We start from the raw sequence: 24,728 nt of genomic DNA, 5'->3' as shown, positions 1-24,728 counted from the left end.
AAGTGGCCAGCACACGCCGAGGGGACGCTGGGGAGCTGGGCGGGGGTGGCAGGAACCACCCTGCAAACAAGGCCCGAAGCAGGAACTGAGACCCAGGTGCCCAGCCTGGTGCCTGGAGCTGGGCTGGGCAGGGGGCTGGGCAGGAGCCTGGGCACGCCTGGGGACCAGCGGGCTGTGGCCGCCGCAGGAGGGATTGCTCAGGGCGACCCTGGACCAGCAGCGCCTGCGGCAGGGCCCCATGCCGAGGGCCCTCTGGAAACCACGTCCAGCCAGGTCAGACTGCCCGCTCCGTGCTGGCCGCGGCTCCCAGGACATCACGAAGAGAGACCTGCAGACGCCTGCCCCATAAATCCCAGCTTGGGCCGAGCCAGCGCTACAGAGCCCGAGAAAGGGGGGAGACCAGGGGCGCTTTCGTAAGGTCCGAGGTGGCCACTCCGGACGAGCTCCTCACAGGACGGAGGAGTGAGGACCCGCCTGCGGTGTCCACAGCGGGAAGCAGATGCCAGGCCTGGACCCGAGAACCCCAGCCCCGCTGGCCTCCTGGGGGCACGCTTCCAGGGGCAGCTGGAAGGAGTCCCCACCCGGCCCCAGGGGCTCCCGGTGGGCCAGACCTGCTCTGCCCACTTGCAATTCCCCCCCTGTCCACCCGGGGGCAGGGCTTGTCCAGCAGGAGGCTGGGGCAGGGCGGGGAGGCCTGTGCATACCTGGAGGGTGGCAGGCAGGTGAGCCGTCCCACTTTGCAGCAATAGAAAGAAAAGGAGAGGCCCTCACCCAGGCCCGTGACCCCCTGGACATCCTACCCAGCAGCCCCCGTCCCTTGTAAGACCTTGGGGGAGGGAGGGTAAGTGGACCAGGTGTGGACAGTGGGCAGCGAGCCTGGGGATGGCCCGTCCCCTACCGAGGCTCCTGGGTCCCGAGGGCATCCCAGGACAGTGGTCACCCTGACCCTAACCACCCAGCTCCCCCCCCCCCAGCTTCTCAAGGCCTCCCCCTCAACCCTCCTGTCCAAGCTCAACGCAGGCAACTTGGGTTTGAACTGACTTTATTATTCTGTAAATGTGAATTTTACAAAGCGCTTTACATTTACCGATCACGTCCTTTTGTCTGTCCATCACGGATTTCCACCTCCTGAAGTAGCTGGGAGCCCTGTTTCGTGGTCGCGGGTGGACGTTTCTACAGGTTGTCAGCGGTACAGAGTCGGCCGCGGCCAGAAAGCAGCAGCCGGAGACCGAGACGCAGCGAAAACAAAGGTTTCCTCCTCCTTCTTCAAATAAAAAAAAAGCTAGCATCTCCCGTGGCTGAGGCCGGACGCGGGCGGCGGTACATGAAACCAACCCTTCCACAGCACAGGAAGTTTATGTGTTTTATTTATTTGTTTTTAACAGTCTCGATTACAGTGTCCCTAACCCCTCAGACTTCACAACCACCGGCTCCTTTGAAAGTCTTTCCCCAAACATCCCGTCCAGAGGATGAACAGTCTGTTTGCTCCCAGTGTCTTCCAAATGTTCAAGTCAAAAATATTTATACATTTTTATACTTAGTTCTTTTTTTTTTTTTTTTTTTGTCTGCTAAAAATAGTATTGCGAGTTTTGGCTTCTGTTGACATAAAAATTACAGTCATGTGCAAAACGCTAACAACGCAACTGATGGGAATTCGAGCGGGCTGTCCAATCTGAACGCTTTAGATTCTGCATCATTTTCCTTTCCGTCTTTACTCCCAAGAAACACCACACACACAAAACACCCAAAACCTTTGCCACGTTAGAGACACCCTGTGCCACGCCCTGCCGGTCTCGGGTCCGAGCGCAAGCCTTCAGGCAGCAGCGACACTCTGAACGCGGCGCACCCCGGGGCTGCGGCGGTCACTGCTTTCTCGGAGTTTTCAGCTGGTTAATGGGTAACTGGCCCTTCCCTCCTGAGAGATATTTCCATGAAAACAACCTGTCTAAGGAGGATCTGAGCAGTCAAAGGCCGGGGAGGCCGCACAGGGCCGGCGAGACGGTCCCCACTATGCAGCGAGAACAGGTCAGGGCCGGCACACCCGCGTCCCCGCACGGCCGCCCCGCCTCTGCCTTCCTCCCAGCGCCGAACATAAACAAAATAAATTTTCCTGGAGGAGAAATACACCAGGCTCCCGGAGACCCTGCCCAGAGGCACCGCACCGGGGCCGGGAAGGGGACGCCGGCTCGCGCCCAAGGTCTGCCCTCTCGCTCTCATCCACAGCTGCGCCCAGTCTGGGCAAAGACAGACAATCACATCCAATGCAAAATTAAGTGACCACAGAGAACTCTGGGCAAGCCAGACACAGTGCAGAAAACGAGACAATTCAAGTACCGAGACCGGCGGCCTGGGGCGGGCCCCACCCGAGCTCACAGTTCTGTCACATCTCTGGTCCCCTCCGTGGGACCTGGGACCGTTTGCACACCTCCCCAGCTGCCTCCCGCAGGAGGGCGGGGCCTGGGGTCCAGCCGCCACACCAGCTACCCGCCATTAGGCCCTTCTCTCCTCCTCGCGGCATCACGACTTAGCTCTATAATAGACTATGTAGTATATGCGTATTGCTAGTGTCAAGCTCAGGGATAAAGGTGCACACATCTCATAAATACTGAGTGGCTCGTCTCTCCAGCTACAGGGTCTGGGGGTCAGGATCACGCCGACAGAACAGGAATTATTCGTCTTGTAAACAGAGGAGGGGGAGGGTCCGGTTTTCGTAATTGGTTTTCCTTGGGAAAAATGATCAAAAGATGCTAAGGCACTCTGAAAGGCCCCCCGAGCCAGGCCGCCGCCGCCCCGCGGAACGCCCGGGACTCGGAGGGACGCCCCGGCACGTACAATCGTCAGCCATTCCCGTCTGCAAACGCTCCGGACCCACGCCCACCGCGGGACACATTAGTGCAAAATGCTCGCCCGGCCCGCCCGGGGCACGGGAGAGCTCAGAACCCATTCACATTTAATGATTCAAGTTCCACCTGCGGCTCTGCCTTCCTCACCCAGAACAAAACAGACAGCGCGTACACACATTAAGGGCAGAGGTCACGGGACATTGTGCAGGCCTGAGCCTCGGCCAGGCCTTCTCTGTGCGGCCACCGCCTCCTCTGCTGGGCCAGTGGCACCCTCCCTGTCCTGGCCCCGGTGGGCGGCCGTGCCCACTCTGGAGTGGAGGAGAGAGAGGGAGACAGAGCAAGCCCTTCTGTCAACAGTCAGGACAGGTGGGCCTGTCTCGAGGGTCCCCAGGGATGGTCAAATTAAAGTGCAAATTTGGGTGGGAAGAGCAGATAAGGGAAACTCCAGAGGGGCGATGGGTGGGAGTCAGCCTCACCCACCGTCACCTCATGGCCCTGAGGCCTCCTGAGCATGCGGGGGTCATGGCCTCTCAGTTCCAGGAGGGCTCCATTCTGGTCCCTAGTGGGCCCTGGCCCAGCTGGGAGGAGGCGGCGCCCACCCCTGGGCCAGGTGCTGGCTGGAAGCCCAGCAGGAGCGGAAGCCTCCTGAGACACAGACCCCAGGGCTCGGCCCGTGTCCCGGGCAGGGACGGTGCCAAAGGGGCTGAGATGACCTCCCGAGCCAGCCCACCAGGGTCCTCCACCCCTTCCCAGAAGCTGCAGGTGTTCCTGGAGGCCAGGCACCCCTTGGCCTGGCTGGAGGGGGCCAGAAGGCTGGGAAGGATCCCCCACCTCAGCAGTGTCTCCCCACAGGAAGGGCAGCGGTCAGCAGGAGTAAGCGGGAAAGAGCTGAACACCCCTCCAGGTTGCCCCATGCTGGGACCACCCCCCACGGCCCTGCAGCTGGGGAGGCTCAGCTCTGTGGGTCCTGAGTGGGTCTGAGCCTCGCCTGCCTGGCCCTACGCACAGGCAGACGGCTGCAGACCGAGGCACCAAGCAAGAGACCCCTGCAGTTTGGGAACAGAGGGGGTGTCTCTGGCCACATCTGGGGGCTGCCTGGGACTTGGGAGGAAGGCAGCCCCTGGACGAGGACAGAGCCCCTGGGCAAGTGGCTACGGAACAACCCATGTTCCTTCCCCCCCAAAACCAGCAATTACACTTCAAAGGGAACATTCTAGCATCAAACACACCAGTAACTGCTGCGCTGGTCCTTGCTGGCCCTCCTCACACCTGCCAGAACCTGGCACCTGCTGCCTCGGGCACCCTGCAACTGCCTCAGCTCAGGCCTGTGCCCCCCGCTGCAGCCTCCGCGTGGGGCACACCCCAAGGGTCAGAACCCCAGCCCGGCCCCTGGCCCCCGCAGCACGATGCCCGGCCCTCAGGCCGCCCCTGAATAGCTTCCACATCGCCACACACTCTGGCCCCCAACAAGAGGTGAGTAAAACCTGGCCTTGGGGTGGGGGGACATGGCATACAGATGACCTGCCCTCAAGCCATAGTGGGTCAGGGGCAGGAACACCCAGTCCTCCCTAATTTTTTGCTCTTTTGGGTCTGAAAGTTTCCAAACCATGTATGAAATTGATCTGTATTCAGACGAGAACAAATAAACAAACATAATCCCAACAAGGCTGGGGGGGCACCTGGGTGGCGCCCCGCCCCATGGGACAGCGAGCAGCAGGCAGGAGCCAGAGGGGCCCAGGTGCACCGAGGGGCTGTGGGGGCGGAGAGCAGGTGCAGCCAGGAACCCTTCCTCCTCACAGGGACAGCAAGGCCCAGCTTCGTCACGCTGCTCCCCACACACGCTCACACACAGGCTAGCACACCCCCCCACACTCACAGCGGCCCGGCAGGCCTGGCCCCGAGTTGCAAAAAGAAGGAAAAACAGGGAGTTTGGCCCTTGGGGGCCCAGCCCTGGCTGTGGCCGCGGAGAGGTGGGCGGCGTCCTCTTGGGTAAGGACGCGGGTCCCTGGCTTCGTCCTGGCAGAGGGCAGGAAGGGGGAGGCTCGGGCAGGGCTGGGCACAAGGGCCTGGGGCCTCTCGCCCCTCCGAGGAGGGAGAAGCTACACTTGGAGACTGACCTCGAGTATCCAAAGGGGCCCTGGGCCTTCCTCACAGCTCAGCAGCCAGTGGGCTAATTGCTTACAGTGTCACGAATGCATTTGTTTCCTTCATAAATTTTAAATACAAGCAGAATAAAAATCACATTTTTCTCAGGCAACAGCAGTTCAGTAGGTAAGTGGCTGGATCACATTTGTTTGTATTAGTAACGCATGCAAGCTGCTAGGACCGGTCCCTGGGCGCCCTACAAAGTCCCGGCGTAGGCGCCGTCGGGCCTCCGCGCGGCGGGCGTCGGGGGCCGGCTGGAGCCGCCGCTGCCCTGCTCGAAGGGCCGCGGCGGGCTCTGGCCGTCGGCGGGCAGCGGCTCGGGGGCCGCCACCTCCTGGATGACGGAGCCGGCGCCCTCCGCCTCCTCGCCGGCCTCGAAGGCGGCGCTGGCGGGGGCGCCCAGGTCAGTTCTCAGCGCCACGGTGGCGGCCGCGTCCCCGCGCCGCTCCGCGTACAGGCGCGGCTCGAACACCTGCGCCGCGGCGGGCGGGAACTCGGGGTCCAGGGGCACGCTGGCGGCCGAGGACCCCATGACCGTGCGGTACATCTCCACGCCCTCCGGCAGCATGGACTTGATCTTGGGCAGCCAGCGCTTCCGGACGCGGCGGGCGTTGGTGCACATGTCCGCGGCGATGACGTTCATCTCGCTCTCCTTGAAGCTGGGCGCGAAGTTCTGGCAGTACACTGGGGGGGCAGGGGGCGTGAGGGCGCTGCTGGGGCTCCCCGCCCTGCCCCCCACCTCCCCAGGGGCCCCGGACCGCCTGGGGTCAGAGCATGTGCTGGAGGGGCCGCTGCTGGGCCAGGGCACGGGGATGGGCCCTGCTCCCCATGGGCCCAGAGACCATGTGGCCGCCCAACACTCTCAGGTCGCAGCTTGAAGACCAGCGGTCACCCTTCTCACCAGGGCCCTGCAGGCCACAGGACACTCCGGGACAGAACGCTCAGGGAGGAGAGACAGCCAGAGCGCCCAGGGCAAGGCTGTGGCTCCAGGGAGCGGAGGGCACCGGGCTCCGGCCCTCTCTGACCTCTGGCTGGCCGTGTGGCCTTGGGCAGGCCCTTGGCATCTCTGACCTCACTTTTGCCCTCTGCCCACCCTGCTCCCGCCCGGGGCCAGGGCCTGGTCAAATGAGCCTGACAGATATCACCAGCCTGGCTGGAGGGGGAGTCAGGGCAGAGCCTGGGTGTCCACTCACAGGCTGGGCAGAGGGAGAAGGGAGCTGGTGCCCAGCCCCGGGCAAGTGAGCAACCTCGGTGTCAGCATCAGTGTTGATAATGATGACCCACCCCTCTCTCCCCCAGGTCTCCAGGAGCAGGTGCCCCCGGCCAGCCCCCTACACTAGCCCTGCGGCGGGCAGCATCAGCCACACCCGTGCCCAGCATTCCTGGAGGCCTGGACAGCACCCCACACTGCCGATGGCAAAGGCCCTCTGCTCTGACACGAGATGTTGTTTAAGCAAGAAAGTATGACCGTGGTCGTGTGCCCATGGCTACGGGAAGACGCGCACTTGGCCAGCGTGGCTGCGCTGGGCACTGGTCAGCTTCTGCCCACACGGGGTGCGGGACGGGCAGCGTCTGCCTCGGCATGGCGGGCCCCACCCCCCGTGCCCAGGAGTGGGAGGCAGGAGCTGCCGAGCAGATGGCAAAGGCCCAAAATAACCTCCAAATGTAAATAAAGGGTTTTGTTCAAAAAGGAGAATTAGATCTATTTCACATATTAAAATAGTTTCACAGCTGAATTCATCATGCTTGGAAACCCGCCAAGAACGCTCACACCGCGAGACCTGGCTCCCCAGAACCGTTCTGTCGTCTCCTCTGACCCGGGGCCCAGCCTGGCCCCCTCACGGCCACCCTCCCAGCTGAGTCCCAGGGGCTCCTCCAGAACCCCGCCCCCGCGAGACCCGCGCCCTTACATTTCACAGCGTTGAGGACTCGGCTGTCCAGTGGCTTGCGGCTCGGGTCACTGGTGGACGAACGGATGCCTGTGCCACAGCTGTTGGCCAGTGTGTTCCTGGCGGAGGGACGGGGAGGAAGGCAGAATGAGGAGGTGGACACAGGGGACCGTGGGAAAGGCCTTCCCCACCTGCGTGCGGGGCGAGGAGCCAAATGCCCGTGGTGGGCATGGGGACCCCGGGTCTTCCTATGGACTGGTGCGCATCCCCAGGGGTTGGTGCGGTGCAGGGTACAGGCCCCACACCCTCTGGTGGAGGGGAGACAGGAAGGCCCCACGGGGAATGGAGAGTGTTCTTCACTCTGGTGGGGGGTCCCCAAGCCCTCCCGGAAATGTCTGAGGGTCTGGCCTCTGACCCCAGGGTCCTGGGCTGACCAGGTGTACTGTTGGAAAGGCAAGGTCCTAGGGGAGCACACTGCAGCCTAGGGGGACGCTGGGGCGGGGGGGGGCACGCTGCTAAGGAGGGAGACGCTAGGGGCTGGGGGAGGGAGTCTTGAGGCACATGCTGCTTGGGGAGCACGCTGAGCCCAGGGAGACACTGGGCGGGGGGGGGCCTTCGGGGAGCACGCTGAGGCCCAGGGAGACACCGGGCGGGGGGGGGGCTTCGGGGAGCACGCTGAGCCCAGGGAGACACCGGGCGGGGGGGGGCTTCGGGGAGCACGCTGAGCCCAGGGAGACACCGGGCGGGGGGGGGGGCCTTCGGGGAGCACGCTGGGCCCAGGGAGACGCCAGGGGGGGGCGCCCTCGGGGAGCACGCTGAGGCCCAGGGAGACGCCGGGCGGGGGGGGGGCTTCGGGGAGCACGCTGAGCCCAGGGAGATGCTGAGCCCAGGGAGACACCGGGCGGGGGCGCCCTCAGGGAGCACGCTGAGCCCAGGGAGACGCCGGGCGGGGGGGGCCTTGGGGGAGCACGCTGAGCCCAGGGAGACGCCGGGCGGGGGGGGCCTTGGGGGAGCACGCTGAGCCCAGGGAGACGCCGGGCGGGGGGCGCCCTCGGGGAGCACGCTGAGCCCAGGGAGACGGGCGGGGGGGGGCTTCGGGGAGCACGCTGACCCAGGGAGACGCGGGCGGGGCCTACCTGTCGAAGAAGGTGGCCAGCAGCCTCCGCAGCAGCACCTTGTGCTTCACGCCCGCACACAGGTGGCAGTTCATCAGCTGGCCCCTCGTGATGCAGACGCCTGAGCCTGCGGCCGCCAGACACACAGTGAGGCCGGACAGGACGGGGCGGGAGAGGCCCTCCTGACCCGACAGGACCCCCAGGGCGCTGAGGCCCTGCGCTGGGGAGGCAGCCTCGGTGGCTCGCTCTCGGCTGTCCCCAAACTACCTTCCCGCTTCAAGGGCACTCCCGGGCTCGGCCAGGGTCCGGGAACATCCTGTCCTGCCCTGCGGTCCCTTCCAAATACCGGGACGGGAGTGGGTCGTGGAGGTCGGGCTGGGGCTCCACCGAGTCAGAGACCTCCAGCTCAGGGACACGGTGCGACCACGAGCCCACACGCTGCTGTCGGCCGTGAGAAACCTGGCAAAACCGGGGAACCCCACCAGGTGGGAGCTCAGGGACGTCCGCTGATACCTCAACATGCCAGGCGTCCGAGGGCCTCACACCCACCGGTCATGTCTGCAGAGCCTCAAACTCAACGGCAGAGCAGGTCACCCTAAACCCCCTTGTTGTGGGGAGACCTGTCACGGGGGCTGGGCCCCTCGGACCCCAAACACCAACAGACGGAGTCGGGGACCTGCGGCCGGCTGAGGGAGCGGAGGTGCCCGGAGGAGGCGGCGCCCTGGTCCCAGGCAGCCTGTGTTTGGGGTCCTGGTGACGAGAGCAGCGACCCCTAGAAAGGGCACCACGTCCACCAGCGAGGAGCCATCAGCAACCATCCCCCCTGAACAGCCTTAACATCTAAGAACAAACCCCACTGCAAAGAGAAACATTTCTGACAAGGACACCGGCCCCGTGGGCTGCTGACTGGAGTTCCTTGTCCAGACAAGCCCGCCTCCAAGAGCGGCCGCGCCAAACCCCTGGCATCTCCCTGCGGGCATGGCAACGGGCACGTGGGGAGTCTGGGGGGGGGAGTCTGGTGGCACTGGTCTTGGTTAATCTGCCACCAAACTAGAACACAGGTCCCTGCCGCTCCTGCCCATCAGAAGCAAGACCCGCTCAGGGGACTCAATTAAAATGCTAAATTAATTCATTTGAATAACTCCTCTTAATGACACAGTCTCCCAAACGGAAATGGGAGGAAACAGAAGAAGGTCTATCTGTTTCTGACTGACTGGTGATGAGCACCCTGACCATAGTTCTGCAGAGGAGTAGTTGGAGGACCTCTGCACACAAGGGCGGCGGCGCGGGCCTCACCTGCCACCAGCTCCAGCTTCTCGCCGGGGTCCCCCTCCGAGTAGAGCTTGGGGTGGCAGCGGTACCCGATCTGGCTGATGAGGCTGGCGGGCAGGGCCACCAGGTCCCGGCGGATGAGGACACAGGAGCGGCTCTCCAGCGGCACCGGTTCCGGCTTCTCTTGCACTGTGGGCACAGAACTTCGGTCAGAGGCCCCCAGAGCGGCCCTGGGCAGGGGCGGAGTCCAGGAACACCCTCTCTGCCTCCTAGACCGCTGGGTGCCTGCCCTCGACGCCCTCTCCTGCCCACCAGGCCTGGCAGAGCCCCACTCTCCTGGCCCGCCTGGTCCTGCCCCTGCAGGGGGACGGTGCCCGCCCAGGCCCGGGAACAGTCGCCCAGACCCCTGGGAGCTCCTGGAGGCACCCACCAGGCAGAAGCTCAGGGCGAGGTGTACATGTGGGGTGCCGCCCCTCTGTGAGGGGCTCTCTTCCCCGGAGGCTGTACCCACACCTGGCAGAGAGGCAGCTCCATCAACATTTGCCAGCAGTCAAGACAGGCGGGCAGAGCCTGGGGGAGGGGGCAGAGCTACGGGGGCGGGGGCAGCACCTGTGAATGCTCCTGGCAGACCACCTCGAGGGGGTGGGAGGACAGTCTGGGACCCCTGGGCCAGCCAACCCTGCAGCTACGATGGGGGATAGGGAGGCGCCCTGATGTCCCCTGGCCAGGCATCAAGTGGAAGACCCGCTCCCCCCTTCCTAACCCCCCCAGGCCTGCTGCTGTCCTCCTGTGGCCAGGGCGGGGACCCCTGTGGTGCTCAAGGAGACCCAGGTTGATAGGACACTTGCTGGGTATCCCCCACACCACTGCTGCCCGGAGGCCGGGACACTGGGGGGGGCAGGTGGGTGCCCACACAGTGGAGCTGCCCGAATCCTCACCCAAGGACCCCCAGGCCACTCCTCCACCTGTGCCCTCCCCTCTGAATTCAGTCCAGCTCTGGCCACACAGATGAGGGCATTTCCCACCGGGCATGTGGGGAACCCTGCAGGGTGGGGGGCCAGCGAGCACCGGAAAATCTCCAAGCCTGGAGCCCCCCGGGCGGGCACCTGGGGCACAGGAGACAGGCCCCCCGGCACCTGCAGCAGAGTTCCTGCCGCCCTGTGCCCACGCGGCAGACGGGCCGCCTGGCGCCCACCGGCACCGACAGACGACAGACACAGTGCTTCCTGGACCCGCCGGGCCTCGCCCTGCCTTTCTAAACACCAGGAGCCAGAGACGTCGGATCCAGAACAGGCGCTAGGCCCGGACCAGAGCCACGCCAGCCAAAAATACCCACACCCGAGGGGGCGCCGCTGGAAAGGTGCCCCGAATTCCTTCCTGCGCCCTGGCCCTGCTGGGCTCCTCCTTCCAGGGCCCAAGGGGCCTGCGTTACAACTAGGTTCTGGGGACCGGCGAGCTGGTGCCCGGGGCGCCGTGCCGGGGCCGCTGCCGTACCCCTGGTGGGCTGAGGGTGGGGCGTGGCCTCCTGTCACCCCAGGACCTTCACCAGCAGCAGTGGTTCCTGGGGAGCTCCAACCCCTGGCACAGGAGCCGTGCAGAGCCGCGGTGAGGGGTTCGCTGCGGTGTGGGGAGCTGAGTGACAGCTCTCGATTGGGACAGGTGAGTCCAGTCACTGGGGTCTCAACAGGAACAGCGTGGCTGGGCAGACAGGTGACAATGGCCGAAGGAAACCGTGCGGACCCTCCAGGGCTCCAGAGGGTCCCCGTGTGCTTCCAAGCCCTCTACTCCTGCCTCGGTGACCCCATCACTCAGCAAGGAAGGACCAGGACCCGGGGACAGTATTCTGAGAGGGAGGAGCCAGAGACAGGACAGTCCTGTGTGACCCCCTTATCCGAGGTCCCTGAGAAGTCAGATCCAGACAGGAAGTGGAAAGTGGGGGCCGGGGGGGGGCGTTTTCTGGGACAGTCAGCTGGAAGGGTGGACAGTGTCTGAGAGGACGTGGTGGCCGCCCTGCAGTGAGTGCCCCTGACCCCCGGAGCGGTGCTCGGCTGTGAGGAAGGAGCCCTGGCCGGTTGGCTCAGTGGTTGGGGGCACTGTCCCACACACCAAGAGGTCAGGTTCGGTTCTGGGTCAGGGCACTTTCCCAGGCCGCGGGCCCCATCCCTGCTCGGGGTACATACAGGAGACAACGGACAGATGTTTCTCACATTGATGCCTCTCTCTCCCTCCCCCCTAAAAAAAAATCAACAGAAACATATCCCCGGGTGAGCATTAAAAAAAATGGGTAAGATGGTCAATGTTATGTGTATTTTACCACAAGAAAGAAATGTTTACAGGATGGATGGAGGAGGCACAGGTGATGCAGGTCCGGGGGTCAGGCTGGCCCCACCCTGAACTTCCTTAGCCTCCTGGGGGTCCCCGACTCAGAATCCCGAGAAAGCCACGGACACTCCCCCCAAGACACACACTCCGTCCGCAGCCCACGGGTGCTGCCGTGGCAGAGGCCACCAGAAGCAGTGTGTCCCCGGGAGAAACCAAGGGGACACCCCCAGACAGCAGAGGCAGCCCCTGCCCTCGGGCGCCCCACAACGCGCGTGGAGGCTGGGCAGGGCCCGGGTGGGGGGCGAGGGCATCTGCCTTTGGCGAGCACGGCAGGACGAGACAATGACCCCCTAGTCCTTAATTATACAGAAAAAGTCAACGTGAGCCAAAGGGAGCGAAAGCGCTGACTCATGCTGCCCGGCTCCAGGCTGAACGACAGCAGAGGAGGCCGGAGGAGGCCGTGCAGCCCAGAAAGGGCCCGGGGTGCCCCCAGCTGCTCTGTGGGTGCGGGAGTCGCTCGGTGGGGGGACAGCCCGTCAGCCAACGGGCCCGGTGGCTGGTCTCACAGCAGCACACCCCTGATCTGAACCGCACGCCTCTGCCCACTCGGACGGAAAGGGCCGGCGGGCCCGACATGAGACAGAGAACCCCGAAACCCTCAGAAGAAAACCTCTGTGCTAAATGCTTAGACACGGCCCAAGAGCACAAGCCCTACAAGTGAGACACCGGACTTTGTCCAAAGCAGACACTGCTGTCTGGGAAGGACGAGAAAACAAGCCGCTGGGACCGGGGGAGACGCTGGCTCGCCCCGGGTCCGACAGGGCCGTGCCATGAAGACACCGGGTGCTCTCAGCACCCCACGGGAGCCGAGCGAGCCTTAGAAAGGGACGGGAGATCTGGACAGACCGCTGGAGGGCGGGCAGCGGGCTCGGGAAACCTGTCCCCTCGCCGCCACCGCGCGCAGCTCAGCCAGACCCCGGAGCGAGGCCGCCTGGCGCCTCCGGAGGGGTCAGGCCTGCGCACCACGCACAGCCCACGCGGACGAGGACGCGGAGCCACGGGGCCGTGGGCTTGGCCGGAGGAAACGGTGGACACGGGCAGGCTGGAAGAGGGTTAAGTCTCCACAGGCAAACCCACTTCCAGGTGTCACCCCAGAAATGAGAAATGAAGACTGTCCACGCAGCACCCTGGACAAGAATGTCTGTGTCAGCTCTGACCACAAGGGCCCGAACGGGAACTGGCTCTGCTGTCCTGCAGGTGACACACAGCCGTCCACACAGCGGGTCACAGCTCGGCGTGAGAAGGAACCAGCTGCGGATGAACTCAGACTTGTCCTGCTGCGTTTGAGGAGCCCAAAGAGTGGGGTGACTCCTTGGCACACACGTCTGCCTGGGGCGGGGGTGGACAGGGGACCACGGGGCAGCACAGAGGAGCTGGTCTGTATCATGGGCACTTGGGGTGACTGCCCAGCCCCCCGGCTTCTCTGCTCCGCTGCAGGCAGCCCCTCTCTCAGACACGCCACGGGGGACACCAGGGCGGCGCCCACCAGACGGTGGCTCCGAAAGGGCCACCTACGGAGGAACACGTGTCTGTGCTGACACCACAGCACCACACCGGAGAACACAGGTGCCGAGCGTGGGTGGGGCATGACGGTCACCGTCCTGTCCTGGATGTGACGGAAACGCCACCAACATCCGAGTCCCGCACCGTCGGCCGTGAGACACGCCCACTTCACGGATGCTGAGACGCGGGAAAATAACGTGTTTAGAGCCCATGGAATAGGGTCTTTTGGGTAGAAAATGACAAAAGTCGTGCAGGGAAAGCCAGGAAGAGAGAGAGACAAAGGGGAAACCGACCGTGAGGACCCGTGACACTGGCTACTCTGGGCCCGCAGAGAAGACAGAAAGTGACCGGCAGGTGCCTGGGGTCCCCATGCTCAGGACGGTGCCGGCGCAGCTGCTAGAGACCCGGGTGGAGAGTGGTCAGACCTGGACAGTGCCCAGAGGGGCCAGGACCCGCGGGCCTGCCTGCCCCTGAGACAGGTCAGAGCACCTGAAACTCCCTCCGGGCGTTTCCCCACCCGACGCAGCCTGGCCCCGTCCCAGCTGGCACATGGCCACGAAGCCCACCGCCCGGGCCACTGCCACCCGGATCCAGTGGGTTCTGCTGGTTTTGCCCTCTGCTCGCAAGCCCGGCCCCCACCAAGAACAACCCCCAAGCTGCAGTGAAGGAAGCTGCCGGGACTTGCGGGGCCCCGAGAGGGAGGACCGCTGTGGGCGGAGCAGAAGGGGCCACAGGCCGAGTGTGGGGTCATGGCCCCGGGAGCTGGCCTCGGGCCTGACTTCCCAATTTCGCTTCAACCGCGAAGCACGTGCTGGGCAAGCTTCTGAGAAACGGCGGTCAGTCCAGGAGCTGGTTCTCACGTGTCAGCCGGACAGACCCGGGGTTGGGGCCTGCTGAGGAGGTGGTGCTTTGGGGGACCCCAGCTGAGACTCAGAGACCCAGGAGTGGGGCCACCCAGCAGGTCACAATCCCCTACCCTGCCATGGCGGCCCTCAGCCCCCAGGCCTTGGACCACAGCCCCCAAACCTCGGTCCGCGCCCCCCACCTTGAACCATGCCCCCCGACCTCCGACCCTGCCCCCCCAGACCTCCGACCGTGCCCCCGGGCCCCCGAGGAGGAGCATGCTGGGAGCTCCCAACATTTCCACGCGGAGCCCAGCATTCAGCACAGTCACCAGGAACACGAGAGAACGGAACCTACTGATAAAAACCAACTCACACAAGACCCGGGATGGACCCTAGGCGACCGCACATGACCCCCAATTTGTGCGAGAGGAGAACGTCACCCTACGTGACAGCACCACGACCCCCGAACTGTGCAGAGAGAATGTCACCAGACGACTAGAATCAACAAAAGTCCTGGGAACGCGACTGAACAGACGAGAGACCTGTGGGCTGGGAAGTACTCAGAGCAGAAAATGCAGGAACAGAGTGACAATCTCTGGAGCACGAGGGACGGGAGCCAGGCGGAGAGGGGCGGGTGAGGACGGGGACCCCCCCACCGATCCGACACAATGCCGTGAGGAAGGTCAAGATGGGTGGGCCATGGGGGTGCGGAGTGAGAGGAAAGGGGTGCAGACGAAGGAACACCTCGGTTCCATGCAACAGAGAGGGCACATGGAGCCCCAAGTGCAGGGGACGGGGATAGTGGGGCAGGGACAGAGGATGGGCCAGGGACAGAGACAGAGGGACAGAGACAGAGGGACAGAGGGACAGAGACAGAAGGACAGAGAGACAGAGACAGAGGGACAGAGACAGAAGGACAGAGGGACAGAGACAGAGGGACAGAGACAGAGGGACAGAGGGACAGAGACAGAGGGACAGAGGGACAGAGACAGAGGGACAGAGACAGAGGGACAGAGGGACAGAGACAGAGACAGAGGGACAGACACACACCACAGCGGAACCTCAAGACAAGTGGCCGGAGCAACGGGGCGGTGCGCCCCTCGGCCACCCCGAGGAACTGCCGGCGGACCAGGGGACCTGCAGACACCACGGCTGTGGTGAGGTCATCAGGCCGACCGTGCGGCACCGCCAACCTCAGAGCACCAACATGGTCGTCTCCTCCAGGACCGCGGGAAACTCAATTTAGAAATTACAGCAGGAAGACGAGCGGAAAATCCAAAGCATGTTTGGAAGCGAAGCAGACGCCAGCACTTAACCCAGGGGCCCCGACAGCACGGCCCGTGCACGAGAACATTCTGTGAGCGGGACGAGAACGGCAGCCCGGCGCACGGACACGTGCTGGGCAGAATCGGCTGCGCCCCCGGGACTGGACAGACCCCCCGCGGACACGAAAAGACTTGAAATCAAGAATCAAAAGGGACCCAAAACCTAGGCAAGAACACATCAAACTCCAAGGAAGAAGAGAAATTACAACACATGTAAGTATATACACCTGCCCTGGCTGGTTTGGCTCAGCGGTTAGAGCGTCAGCCCATGAACCAAAGTGTCTCGGGTTTGATTCCGGTCAAGGGCACGCACCTTGGTTGTGGTTGGATCCCCGGCCCTGGTCAGGGTCGTGCGGGAGGCAACCAGTCGATTGTCCTTCTCACATCAATGTCTCTCTCTCTCCCCCCCTCCCACACTGTCTGAAAATAAATGGAAAAATATCCTCGGGTGAGGATTTAAGAATAAATAAATAAATAAGTATATACAATAAAGAAAAATATTCCACGAGTCGGTTCTTTGAAGACTAGAAGGAGCCTGGCTGGTGTGGCTCAGGGGACTGAACGTCGTCCGTGGACTGAGAGGTCCGGGTTTGATTCCCATTCAGGGCACACACCTGGGTCCCCAGTGGGGCGCACGCAGGAGGCAGCTGATCGATGTTTCTCTCTCTCCCTTCCTCTCTCTCTAAAAAAATACAAACAATAAAAACATACTTAAAAGTAAAAGACGAGAAGGATGCAGACCTCCCCACGTCTCAACAAAGAAAAGGGCAGGGGACAAAGTCACAAACACCACCGAGAGCAGGACAGTCCGTGGCCAGGGTCAGCTCCTGCACCACGAAGGCCAGTCAGGCCTTCGGGCTGCTGCCGCCTGTCCCTGCTTTTGCCTTTTCCTAAAACAGTCCTTCAGAAATATCAACGGCAGGCTGAGCTTGTGGGCCGCACCTGCCACGTCACAGAGGCCACACCCTGTCCACAGCTCGAAAACCTCCCGGCGACACTAGGGAGAAAGTCAGCCGACGCATCCGAACATCAGAGGAAGCTCGCCGAACCCACCCGAGAAAGAACAGACCTGCGCCGGGCAGGAGGACAGGCCCTCCCGCTCACCGCGCCGCTTTGAAACATTCGGTACAAACTCGATACACACTCTCCTGGACCCTTTACTTTTATTTAATCCTCACCCCAGGATATTTTTCCATGCATCTTCAGACAGAGCGGGAGGGGGCGAGAGAGAGACAGACGTGAGAGGGACACATCGACGGGCTGCCTCCCGCACGACCCGACCGGGGCCGCGGACCGAGCCAAGGTACGTGCTCTCAACCAGAATCGAACCCACAACTCTTCGGTCCCTGGGCCGACGCTGTCACTGCTGAGCCACACGGGCCGGGGCCTTCTGGACCCTTTAAAGCAGTGGTTCTCAGCCTGTGGGTCACGACCCCTTTGGGGGTCGAACGACCCTTTCCCGGGGGTCGCCTAAGACATAAAAGTAGCACAATGATAGTTACGAAGTAGCAACGAAAATAACTTCATGGTCGGGGGTCCCCACAGGGACTGTATTAAACGGTGGTGGCATCAGGAAGGTTGAGAATGACTGCGAAAGAGAAATAACTGTCCGTTCGCACGAGGAGGCCCCACGGGCCTGACAGCACCCATCAGACGTCCCCTTTGAAGGGACATGGGAGACAGGAACCCCGCTAACATGGTGCAAAAACCCTCAAGAAAATATTAGCAGGTGAGGAACGTGTGCTCACCCCTGCGGCCGGGGCCCCCGCCTGACGGAGCTCGCACACCCCGCTTCTGCGCCCACAGGCCCTGCTCGGCCCGCCCACCTCCTCGGACGTGGGTCTGGGGGTCACACGGGCACCCGCACGGTGTGTGCTGTCCTGGGGGTATTTCACGGGCTGCCGGTGCCGAGGCTGGAGGTCGGGACGACCGGGGCCCTGTGCTCAGGTCTGGCGACCGCCGCACACCTGGCCCTGCACCGCCTGCTCTGTCCGAGGCCCCTCCCGGAGATGAACACCTCGGAGGGCTTCCCCTCGGGACCTGCACCAGAGAAGGGCAACCCCCCCAAAACCTAGGAAGCTGAACCCAGAGGTCTGTATGAAGGACACACCGTCACATACATCTAGATCCAGCCCAGGCCAGGGAGGCAAGGGTTTTAAACAATTATTGCTCAAAGAGCAATCAATGTAATTGAGAACATCAGGGGCAGAAGAGGGACCGGGCACGGCCACTTCGATAGCCAGAAACGTCTTTGCTAAACTTCCACACTTACCTGCTTACAAGGGAACACGCTTGATGTAGAAAAGAGGAATCTCCTTAACCTGGTCAAGTGTATTAAAAGTCTCGAGCAAAGATCCCACTGAAAGGTGGCACCGCGGAGGCTTCTCCTGAGTGGGAACGAGACCCCGAGACCGCGGAGGAGTGAGTTCTGGTCAGGCAGCAGGAAAGTCAACAAGGGAAATAAATAAAAACCATCGTTGTTACCAGATGACCTGACTGTATACAGAGAAATCCCACAAGAATATGCAGGTAAACTGCTAGAATAAGTGAGCCTGGCCCACGTGGCTCAGTGGTCGACCCTGCACCTAGAGGTCTCCAGTTCGATTCCCGGTCAGGGCACGTGCCCAGGTTGTGGGCCCATCCCCGGGGAGGCGGGTACGGGACGGACGTGCAGGAGGCGGCCAATCGATGTTCTCTCTCATCGATGTTTCCATCTCTCTCTCCCTCTCACTTTCTCTCTCTCTAAAACCAATAAAGGAAAAAAATTAAGAACAAATAAGTGAGTTTATCGAGCGACCAGATTTTGTTACATAATCCGATTCCTTTTTCACTCATCTAATGAGAAAAAAAAACGTAAGCACCATGTAGACCAAACTAAGGTATGAATTTCTAGGGATGAATTGAACAAAAGATGTGCAGAGAACTATGAAATATTCCTAAGAAAAGCTGAAAAGGATGTAGACCAATGGGGGACACACCTGCTCTTCTAGAACCAGCTCCCCCAGACACGGGACCACCAGTGCGGCCGACCCCTGGACCTGTGCGGAGCCAAACAAAGCGACTCTGAAAGGCAGATGCCAACAGGAGCCAAGCAAGGCAGCCACCCCGAGAAACCCCGCCACATGGAACCAGGAGCACGCGGTACGCGGGCAGAGGCCCCGCCACACGGAACCAGGAGCACGCGGTACGCGGGCAGAGGCCCCGCCACACGGAACCAGGAGCGCGTGGGACGCGGGCAGAGGCCCCGCCACACGGAACCAGGAGCGCACGCGGTACGCGGGCAGAGGCCCCGCCACACGGAACCAGGAGCACGCAGTACGCGGGCAGAGGCCCCGTCACACGGAACCAGGAGCGCGTGGGACGCGGGCAGAGGCCCCGCCACACGGAACCAGGAGCGCGCGGGATGCAGGCAGAGGCCCCGCCACACGGAACCAGGAGCGCGCGGGACGCAGGCAGAGGCGACGCAGGCAGAGGCCCCGCCACATGGAACCAGGAGCACGCGGTAGGCAGGCAGAGGCCCCGCCACACGAAACCAGGAGCGCACGGGATGCAGGCAGAGGCCCACAGTGGAGCTCTGTGGAAGGCGCACGTGTACACACCAGGTCCACAGCGGGGACACCGCGCAGTGGCGTGGGGACGGTGGCCTCTGACAGAAAGCGGTGGGTCCGTTGGGAAAAGCAAACCTAGACAGAGCCCACCTCACACACCAAAGAATCAATCCCAGACGACGACAGAAGTCAACACCTTCCGTGAGAAAACGGGAGCGGGGTCTCGGCGGTCAGAGGACAGAGCAGGCGTGACCCAGACGGGGGGCAGGAGGCTGGTGCTGCTGTGTAAGACTCTAGGTGCGGCGTGAACTCGTGACCATTAAACACAGGCATTCTTAGCTCTGACTCCTAAACACAGACACCCCAGCAGCAAGGAGCAGACTCACCCCGAGACCTTGGCTGCTAAGCCCCACTCCCCACAAGCAGAACAGCCGAGGTCCCGGGGCGGGACAGGAGGCCGAGCCTGGGGCTTTAGGACATAACCTCTGTACTGACTCTGAGTAAGTAACAGAGACACACGAAGGGAGGGGAGAAGCGGGGGGCACAGGGAAGCGCTCGCTCACAGGAGGGCCAATAGCGCGGAGGGCTGGGCCACGGCACGGAGGGCGGGGCTGGGAGGCCGTCTCTCCTTGCAAAGGGAGAACAGTAACTCGACCTGGCAGAGGTCACTGTGCCTCCTGATACGACGGTCAAGCTGGAACGCAGGACCCGCGAGTCACGAGGCAGAACCGGGCAGACCCACGCAGAGGGACACTACAAGGGCCTCAGCACTTCGTGCTCAGCAGGAAGGAGTGTCCTGCAGGACGGAGGCTGGGGACTGCCCCAGAATAAGGGGGCCGGGGACAGTCACCAAAGAGCAGGTGCGATTCTGAATTCAATACTGGGTCTAAAACACGCATTAACGGGCGACAGTCAGCGGATTTAAACGTGGACCGGGCATCACATAACAGTGCAAATCCAGCGTCGGGAGTTTTTAAAAATATGTTTTTACTGATTTTAGAGGGAGAGGGAGAGGAGGGAGAGAAAAACATCATTTTGAGACAGAAACATCCATCGGCTGCCTCCTGCACACCCTCAACTGGGGATCGAGCCCGCAAACCAGGCACCTGCCCTGACCGGGAATCAAACGGGCAACGCTTTGGGGCACAGGATGGCGCCCGGCCAACCGAGCCACACCGGCCGGGCTGGACGTCTCCGGTTCCGAACACTGTGCCTAAGGAAGAAAGGCATTTGTAAGACACGCTCGGCGCTCGGGGGTGGCGGGCAGACTACCTGCTCGGAACGGTTCAGAGAAACACCTGTGCGTACGGCGAGAAAGAACGAGGTGCGCGTGGCGCGTTCTCACCAGCGAGCCCGTGAGGGGCACACGGGAGTCCCTGGCCTCAACCGGAACATTTCTGTAACTCGGAAACAACTCAAATCAAAGTGGGTTTTTTAAAAATATTTTTAAAATTTTTTATTGATTGATTGGTTTTAGAGAGAGGAAGAGAGAGGGTGAGAGAGATAGAAACACCGATTGGTCGCCTCCTGCACGCCCCCCACTGGGGACCTGGCCCACAGCCTGGGCATGTGCCCTGACCGGGAATCGAACTGGTGACCTCTTGGTGCAGGGTCAAGGCCCAACGACTGAGCCACACCGGCTGGACTCTTCTTCATATTTTATTTTATTTATTTATTTTTTTAATCCTCACCCGAGGATATTTTTCCATTTTTTTGTATAGATAGAGTGGGAGGGAGAGAGAGAAACATCGATGTGAAGGGACACATCGAGTGGCTGCCACCCGCACGACCAACCAGGGCCGGGGACAAACTGCAACCGAAGTACATGCCCTTAGCGGGAACCGAACCCGGGTCTCTCCGGACCGCAGGCAGACGCTCTAACCGCTGAGCCAAACTGGCCAGGACTCTTCTTCATATTTTAAATGTCTTCAAAAGAGCCCTGTCCGACCTGCAGAATCAGTACCAGCTCACACCACAGCCTGACCAAATGACCTGACCAAACATAAGAGGCTAATTTTTAAGCTGATAATTTTGTGTGGTCCAAGAATGTTATAAATATCCAAATGGCTCCCGGCAAAAAAAGGTTCCCCACCCCTGGAGCACCAGACCAAGGACCAAAGGGTCGTGCAGAAAGCAATCAAGTGATGTGCCTCTCTCACATCAATGTTTCCCTCCCTCTCTCCCTCCCTCCCTCCCTCCCTCTCTTAAACAAACAAAAAATCAATGGAAACATATTCCCTGAGTGAGGATTAACAAAAGGTATTGATAATAAATAAATGTGTTCCAAAGAAAATTGGACATCCACATAAAAAAACAGAACCTTGTCTGGCTGGTGTGGCTCAGTGGTTGAGCATCAACCCTGCACTAAGAGGTGTCACCGGTTCGATTCCCAGTCAGGGCATGTGCCCAGGTTGTGGGCCTGATGCCCAGTGGGGGGCATGCAAAAGGCAGCCAATCAATGTTCTCTCTCATCCATGTTTCTATCTCTCTCTCCCTCTCCCTGTAGAATCAATAAAGGGAAAAAAAATATATATATAAAAAAATAGAACACCTTACACCTTACACAAAAATTAACTCAAAATGAGCCATAGATTAAATGTAACCTAAATCATAAAATATCTAAAAGAGAACACAGGAAAAAAATCCTTTAATCTTGTTAGGTAAAGACCTAAATAGAACATCACAGCATGATCTATAAGAGAAATAAGTGATCATTTAACCTCATCAAAATTTCAAAAATGTCTATAAAAGACACTATTTTTTTTTATTCTCACCCAAGGACATTTCTCCATTTTTTGTTCAGACAGAGTAGGAGGGAGAGAGAGGAAGAGAGAGAGAGAGAGAAACATCGACGTAAAAGGGACACATCGAGTGGCTGCCTCCCGCACGACCCAACCAGGGCCGGGGACAAACTGCAACTGAGGTACGTGCCCTTAGGGGGAACCGAACCCGGGTCTTTCTGGACCACAGGCCGACCCTCTAACTGCTGAGCCAAACTGGCCAGGGCATAAAAGATACTATTAAGAGAATAAACAGACAACTGTGGTCTGGAAGAAAATGTTGACGAGTCACACGTCCAACCTAGGATTTTGATCTGTCGTATATCAAGAATGCATAATACTAGACAATACTCAATACTCAAACGACTCGAAGAGGCCCTGGACCAGAGCAGGTATACAGCGGCAAACAAAAACATGGAAGATGCTCATCTGGACAAGACAGAAAGACAGCAGCACCATGAAATACCACCACCGTGAGAATGGCCTAAAAATAAAAAAACAAAACCAAGTGTTGACAAGAACAAGGGACAACTGGAACGCTCATGTGTGGCTGGTCTTTTTTTTTTAAATGTATTTTTGTTACAGATGTTTCTCCTTTTTCCTCCCATTGACAGCTTCCTCCCATTCCCGCCCCGCCCCCCCAAGCATTGTTGTCTGTGTCCATTGGTTATGCTTATACGCGTAAGTTCTCTGGTTTATCTCTTCCCTCCTCCGGCCCCCCTCATACAGACATATACACACTTGCAATGTGACCTGCAAGCTCACTCCTAGGTTACTTCAGGGGGATGAAAACGGAAGTGTATGCGAAAACCTGCACACGGATGCTTGTAGCAAATTAGTTCGTAATTATGAAAAGCTAGAAACAACCTAAATATCCTTTGACTGGCGAATAAACAGCGGTGCAGCCATACAATGGAGTACGACTCGGCAATAAAAAAAAAGAATAAACTACGAATTCACACGACATGAATGGAATTAAACGCTTTCTGACACGAAAGGCCACATGCTGTCTGACTCCATCTAAGTGACAGGCACCAGAGCAGTGGACGCGGGAGGTAGCAGGAGGGAAGAAACGGCTGCAGGGGGCGGAGGAGGGGCCTCTCCAGCTGACGACACTGTTCTGTATCTTGTGAGTGGAGGTAATCATGTAACTATGGGCCTCAGAGGACCGGATACCTTTTACTGTATTTAAATGTGAAAAGCCTCTGGCCAGTGTGGCTCAGTGGTTGAGGTCGACCCCGCACTAAGAGGTCACCAGTTTGATTCCTGATCATGGTACATGCTCAGATTGTGGGCCCGATCTCCAGTGGGGGGCATGCAGGAGGTGGCCAATCCATGTTCTCTCCCATCGATATTTCTCTCTCTCTCCCCCCCTGACTTCTCTCTCTAAAATCAATAAAGGGAAAAAAATTTAAATGTTAAAAGCAACTAAAAACGGTACAAGGATGACTAGCTGTAAGTAAAAATAACAACATATGATAAGGCTTATAGCACACGAAGAAGTGAAATGTAAGATAACCACAAAGGACGGGGGACCGGGGGCGGGGCGGGGGGACATGTCTGAAGGGTCTTAAGTTACACGGTGCGATAGGGTTGAGAAAGAACCTCGGGATAAGCCAAGAAGGCAAGCGTGGACGCTGAAGCTTAAAGGGGTGCGACCATTATGGGGGCTGCAGGAACAGCAGAAAAAATTCAATCCAGTAAGTGCTGCAGAAGAGAGAACAGAGGCACACAGATGGCAACGGCCAGACACAGACTTGCATCTCACTCCATCGAAGATCATGTAGGATGTAAATGGTCTAAAGAGTGCTAAGAAAAGACTGTCAGCCCGAACAGACATGCGAATCTGCTCTATGGGCTTCTGTGAGGAACGCGCTTTAGGTCACAGGTGGGCAACGTGACGAGATGGGAACAGCCACGGCCACGGAGCACTGGAGGCACGGAAACTGGAAGCAGATCAGAATGGACAAAGTTCATGAAAGACACGTGGCTGGAGCAAGATAAACAAGAAATCCACGTCGTTCTGTATCTACAGTAACACGGTTTGCCATGAAAAACTTCCCACAATCACCCTGGCCCATGTGGCTCGGGTGGCTGGGCGTCATCCCAGGCACAGAAAGGCTGCCAGTTCGATTCCCAGTCAGGGCACAAGCTGGGCTTGTGGGCTTGATCCCCAGCAGGGGGCGAGCAGGAGGCGGCTGACCCATGTGTCGCTCTCACATCCATGTTTGTCTCTCTTCCTCTCCCTTCCTTTTGCTCTAAAATTCTTTACAAAAACAGCTTCCCACAATGAACAACAGAAGTGAACTCACTGGCGAATCAATTCCACGAAACACATAAGAAAGAAGGACACCAAAGTGACACCATCTTCCAGAAATAAAGGAGAAGGGAACCAAGGTCAGCCACGTCCTGACACCAGAACCAGATGGAGACAACGTAAGAAAACCCCAGGTAAGTAACCTTCATGAACACAGACGCAGAATTCCTTAAGAAAACATTAACCAACTGAACCCAGCAGCACAAATACTCTTATATACACAGTGGCCAAGTGCGGCTTGTCCCAGGAATGCAAGGATGGTTCAGTAGTTGAAAATTGACTGATGCAATTCACCACCTTAGTACAATTAAGGAGAAAACCCGCACCGTCAATTACACAGATGAAGAGGAAACATCTGATAAAATTCAAACCTCTTTCATGATTAAAAAGAAAAGAGAACCAGGGGCCTGCTTGGCAGCCAGGGGTTAGACATGCACCTGCTGGGCGACCCAGCAACATCCCCTGCACACGGATGGTCTCGGCAGCCCCGCACTGTGGAGCACATGGCGGTGGTGACAGTGGCCCCGTGGAAGCCACCCACGTCTGCCGCCGATGGTATATCCACAGAAGTGTGGGCCACCAAGAGCACCAAGGACCCACAAGGTGAATCTCAGGACAGGGTCACTGAAGAAAGGGAGACATGAGACTGTTCTGTATGAGCTCACTTAAAGAGAGCTACAAAAGGCTACAGCAGCAGAAATGGAGGAGACACAGGGCAGGTGGGGGGGACACAGGGCGGGTGGGGAGGGCCCGGGAAACTTTCC

The 24,728-nt window shown here is 59.8% G+C and overlaps 1 protein-coding gene across 2 annotated transcripts in view; it reads right to left on the bottom strand.

Moving 5' to 3' along the window:
• Window positions 1-1,544: 1,544 nt before the first annotated feature.
• The window catches only part of NACC2 (NACC family member 2), a 61,463-nt gene continuing 38,279 nt past the window's right edge, over window positions 1,545-24,728 (bottom strand). For both annotated transcript variants that reach the window (XM_036261710.1, XM_036261709.1), the window contains exons 3-6: window positions 9,289-9,453; window positions 8,014-8,119; window positions 6,899-6,996; window positions 1,545-5,672 (exon numbers count right to left, since the gene is read on the bottom strand). In XM_036261710.1, the coding sequence (XP_036117603.1) occupies window positions 5,185-5,672; window positions 6,899-6,996; window positions 8,014-8,119; window positions 9,289-9,453 (857 nt within the window). In that variant the 3' untranslated portion in view covers window positions 1,545-5,184. The remainder of the gene's footprint in view (window positions 5,673-6,898; window positions 6,997-8,013; window positions 8,120-9,288; window positions 9,454-24,728) is intronic.

This window comes from Molossus molossus, unplaced genomic scaffold (genome assembly GCF_014108415.1).
Source record: "Molossus molossus isolate mMolMol1 unplaced genomic scaffold, mMolMol1.p scaffold_m16_p_14, whole genome shotgun sequence".
In the NCBI taxonomy this organism is placed as follows: Eukaryota; Metazoa; Chordata; class Mammalia; order Chiroptera; family Molossidae; genus Molossus; species Molossus molossus.
This window is presented reverse-complemented; position numbering and strand designations above follow the sequence as displayed.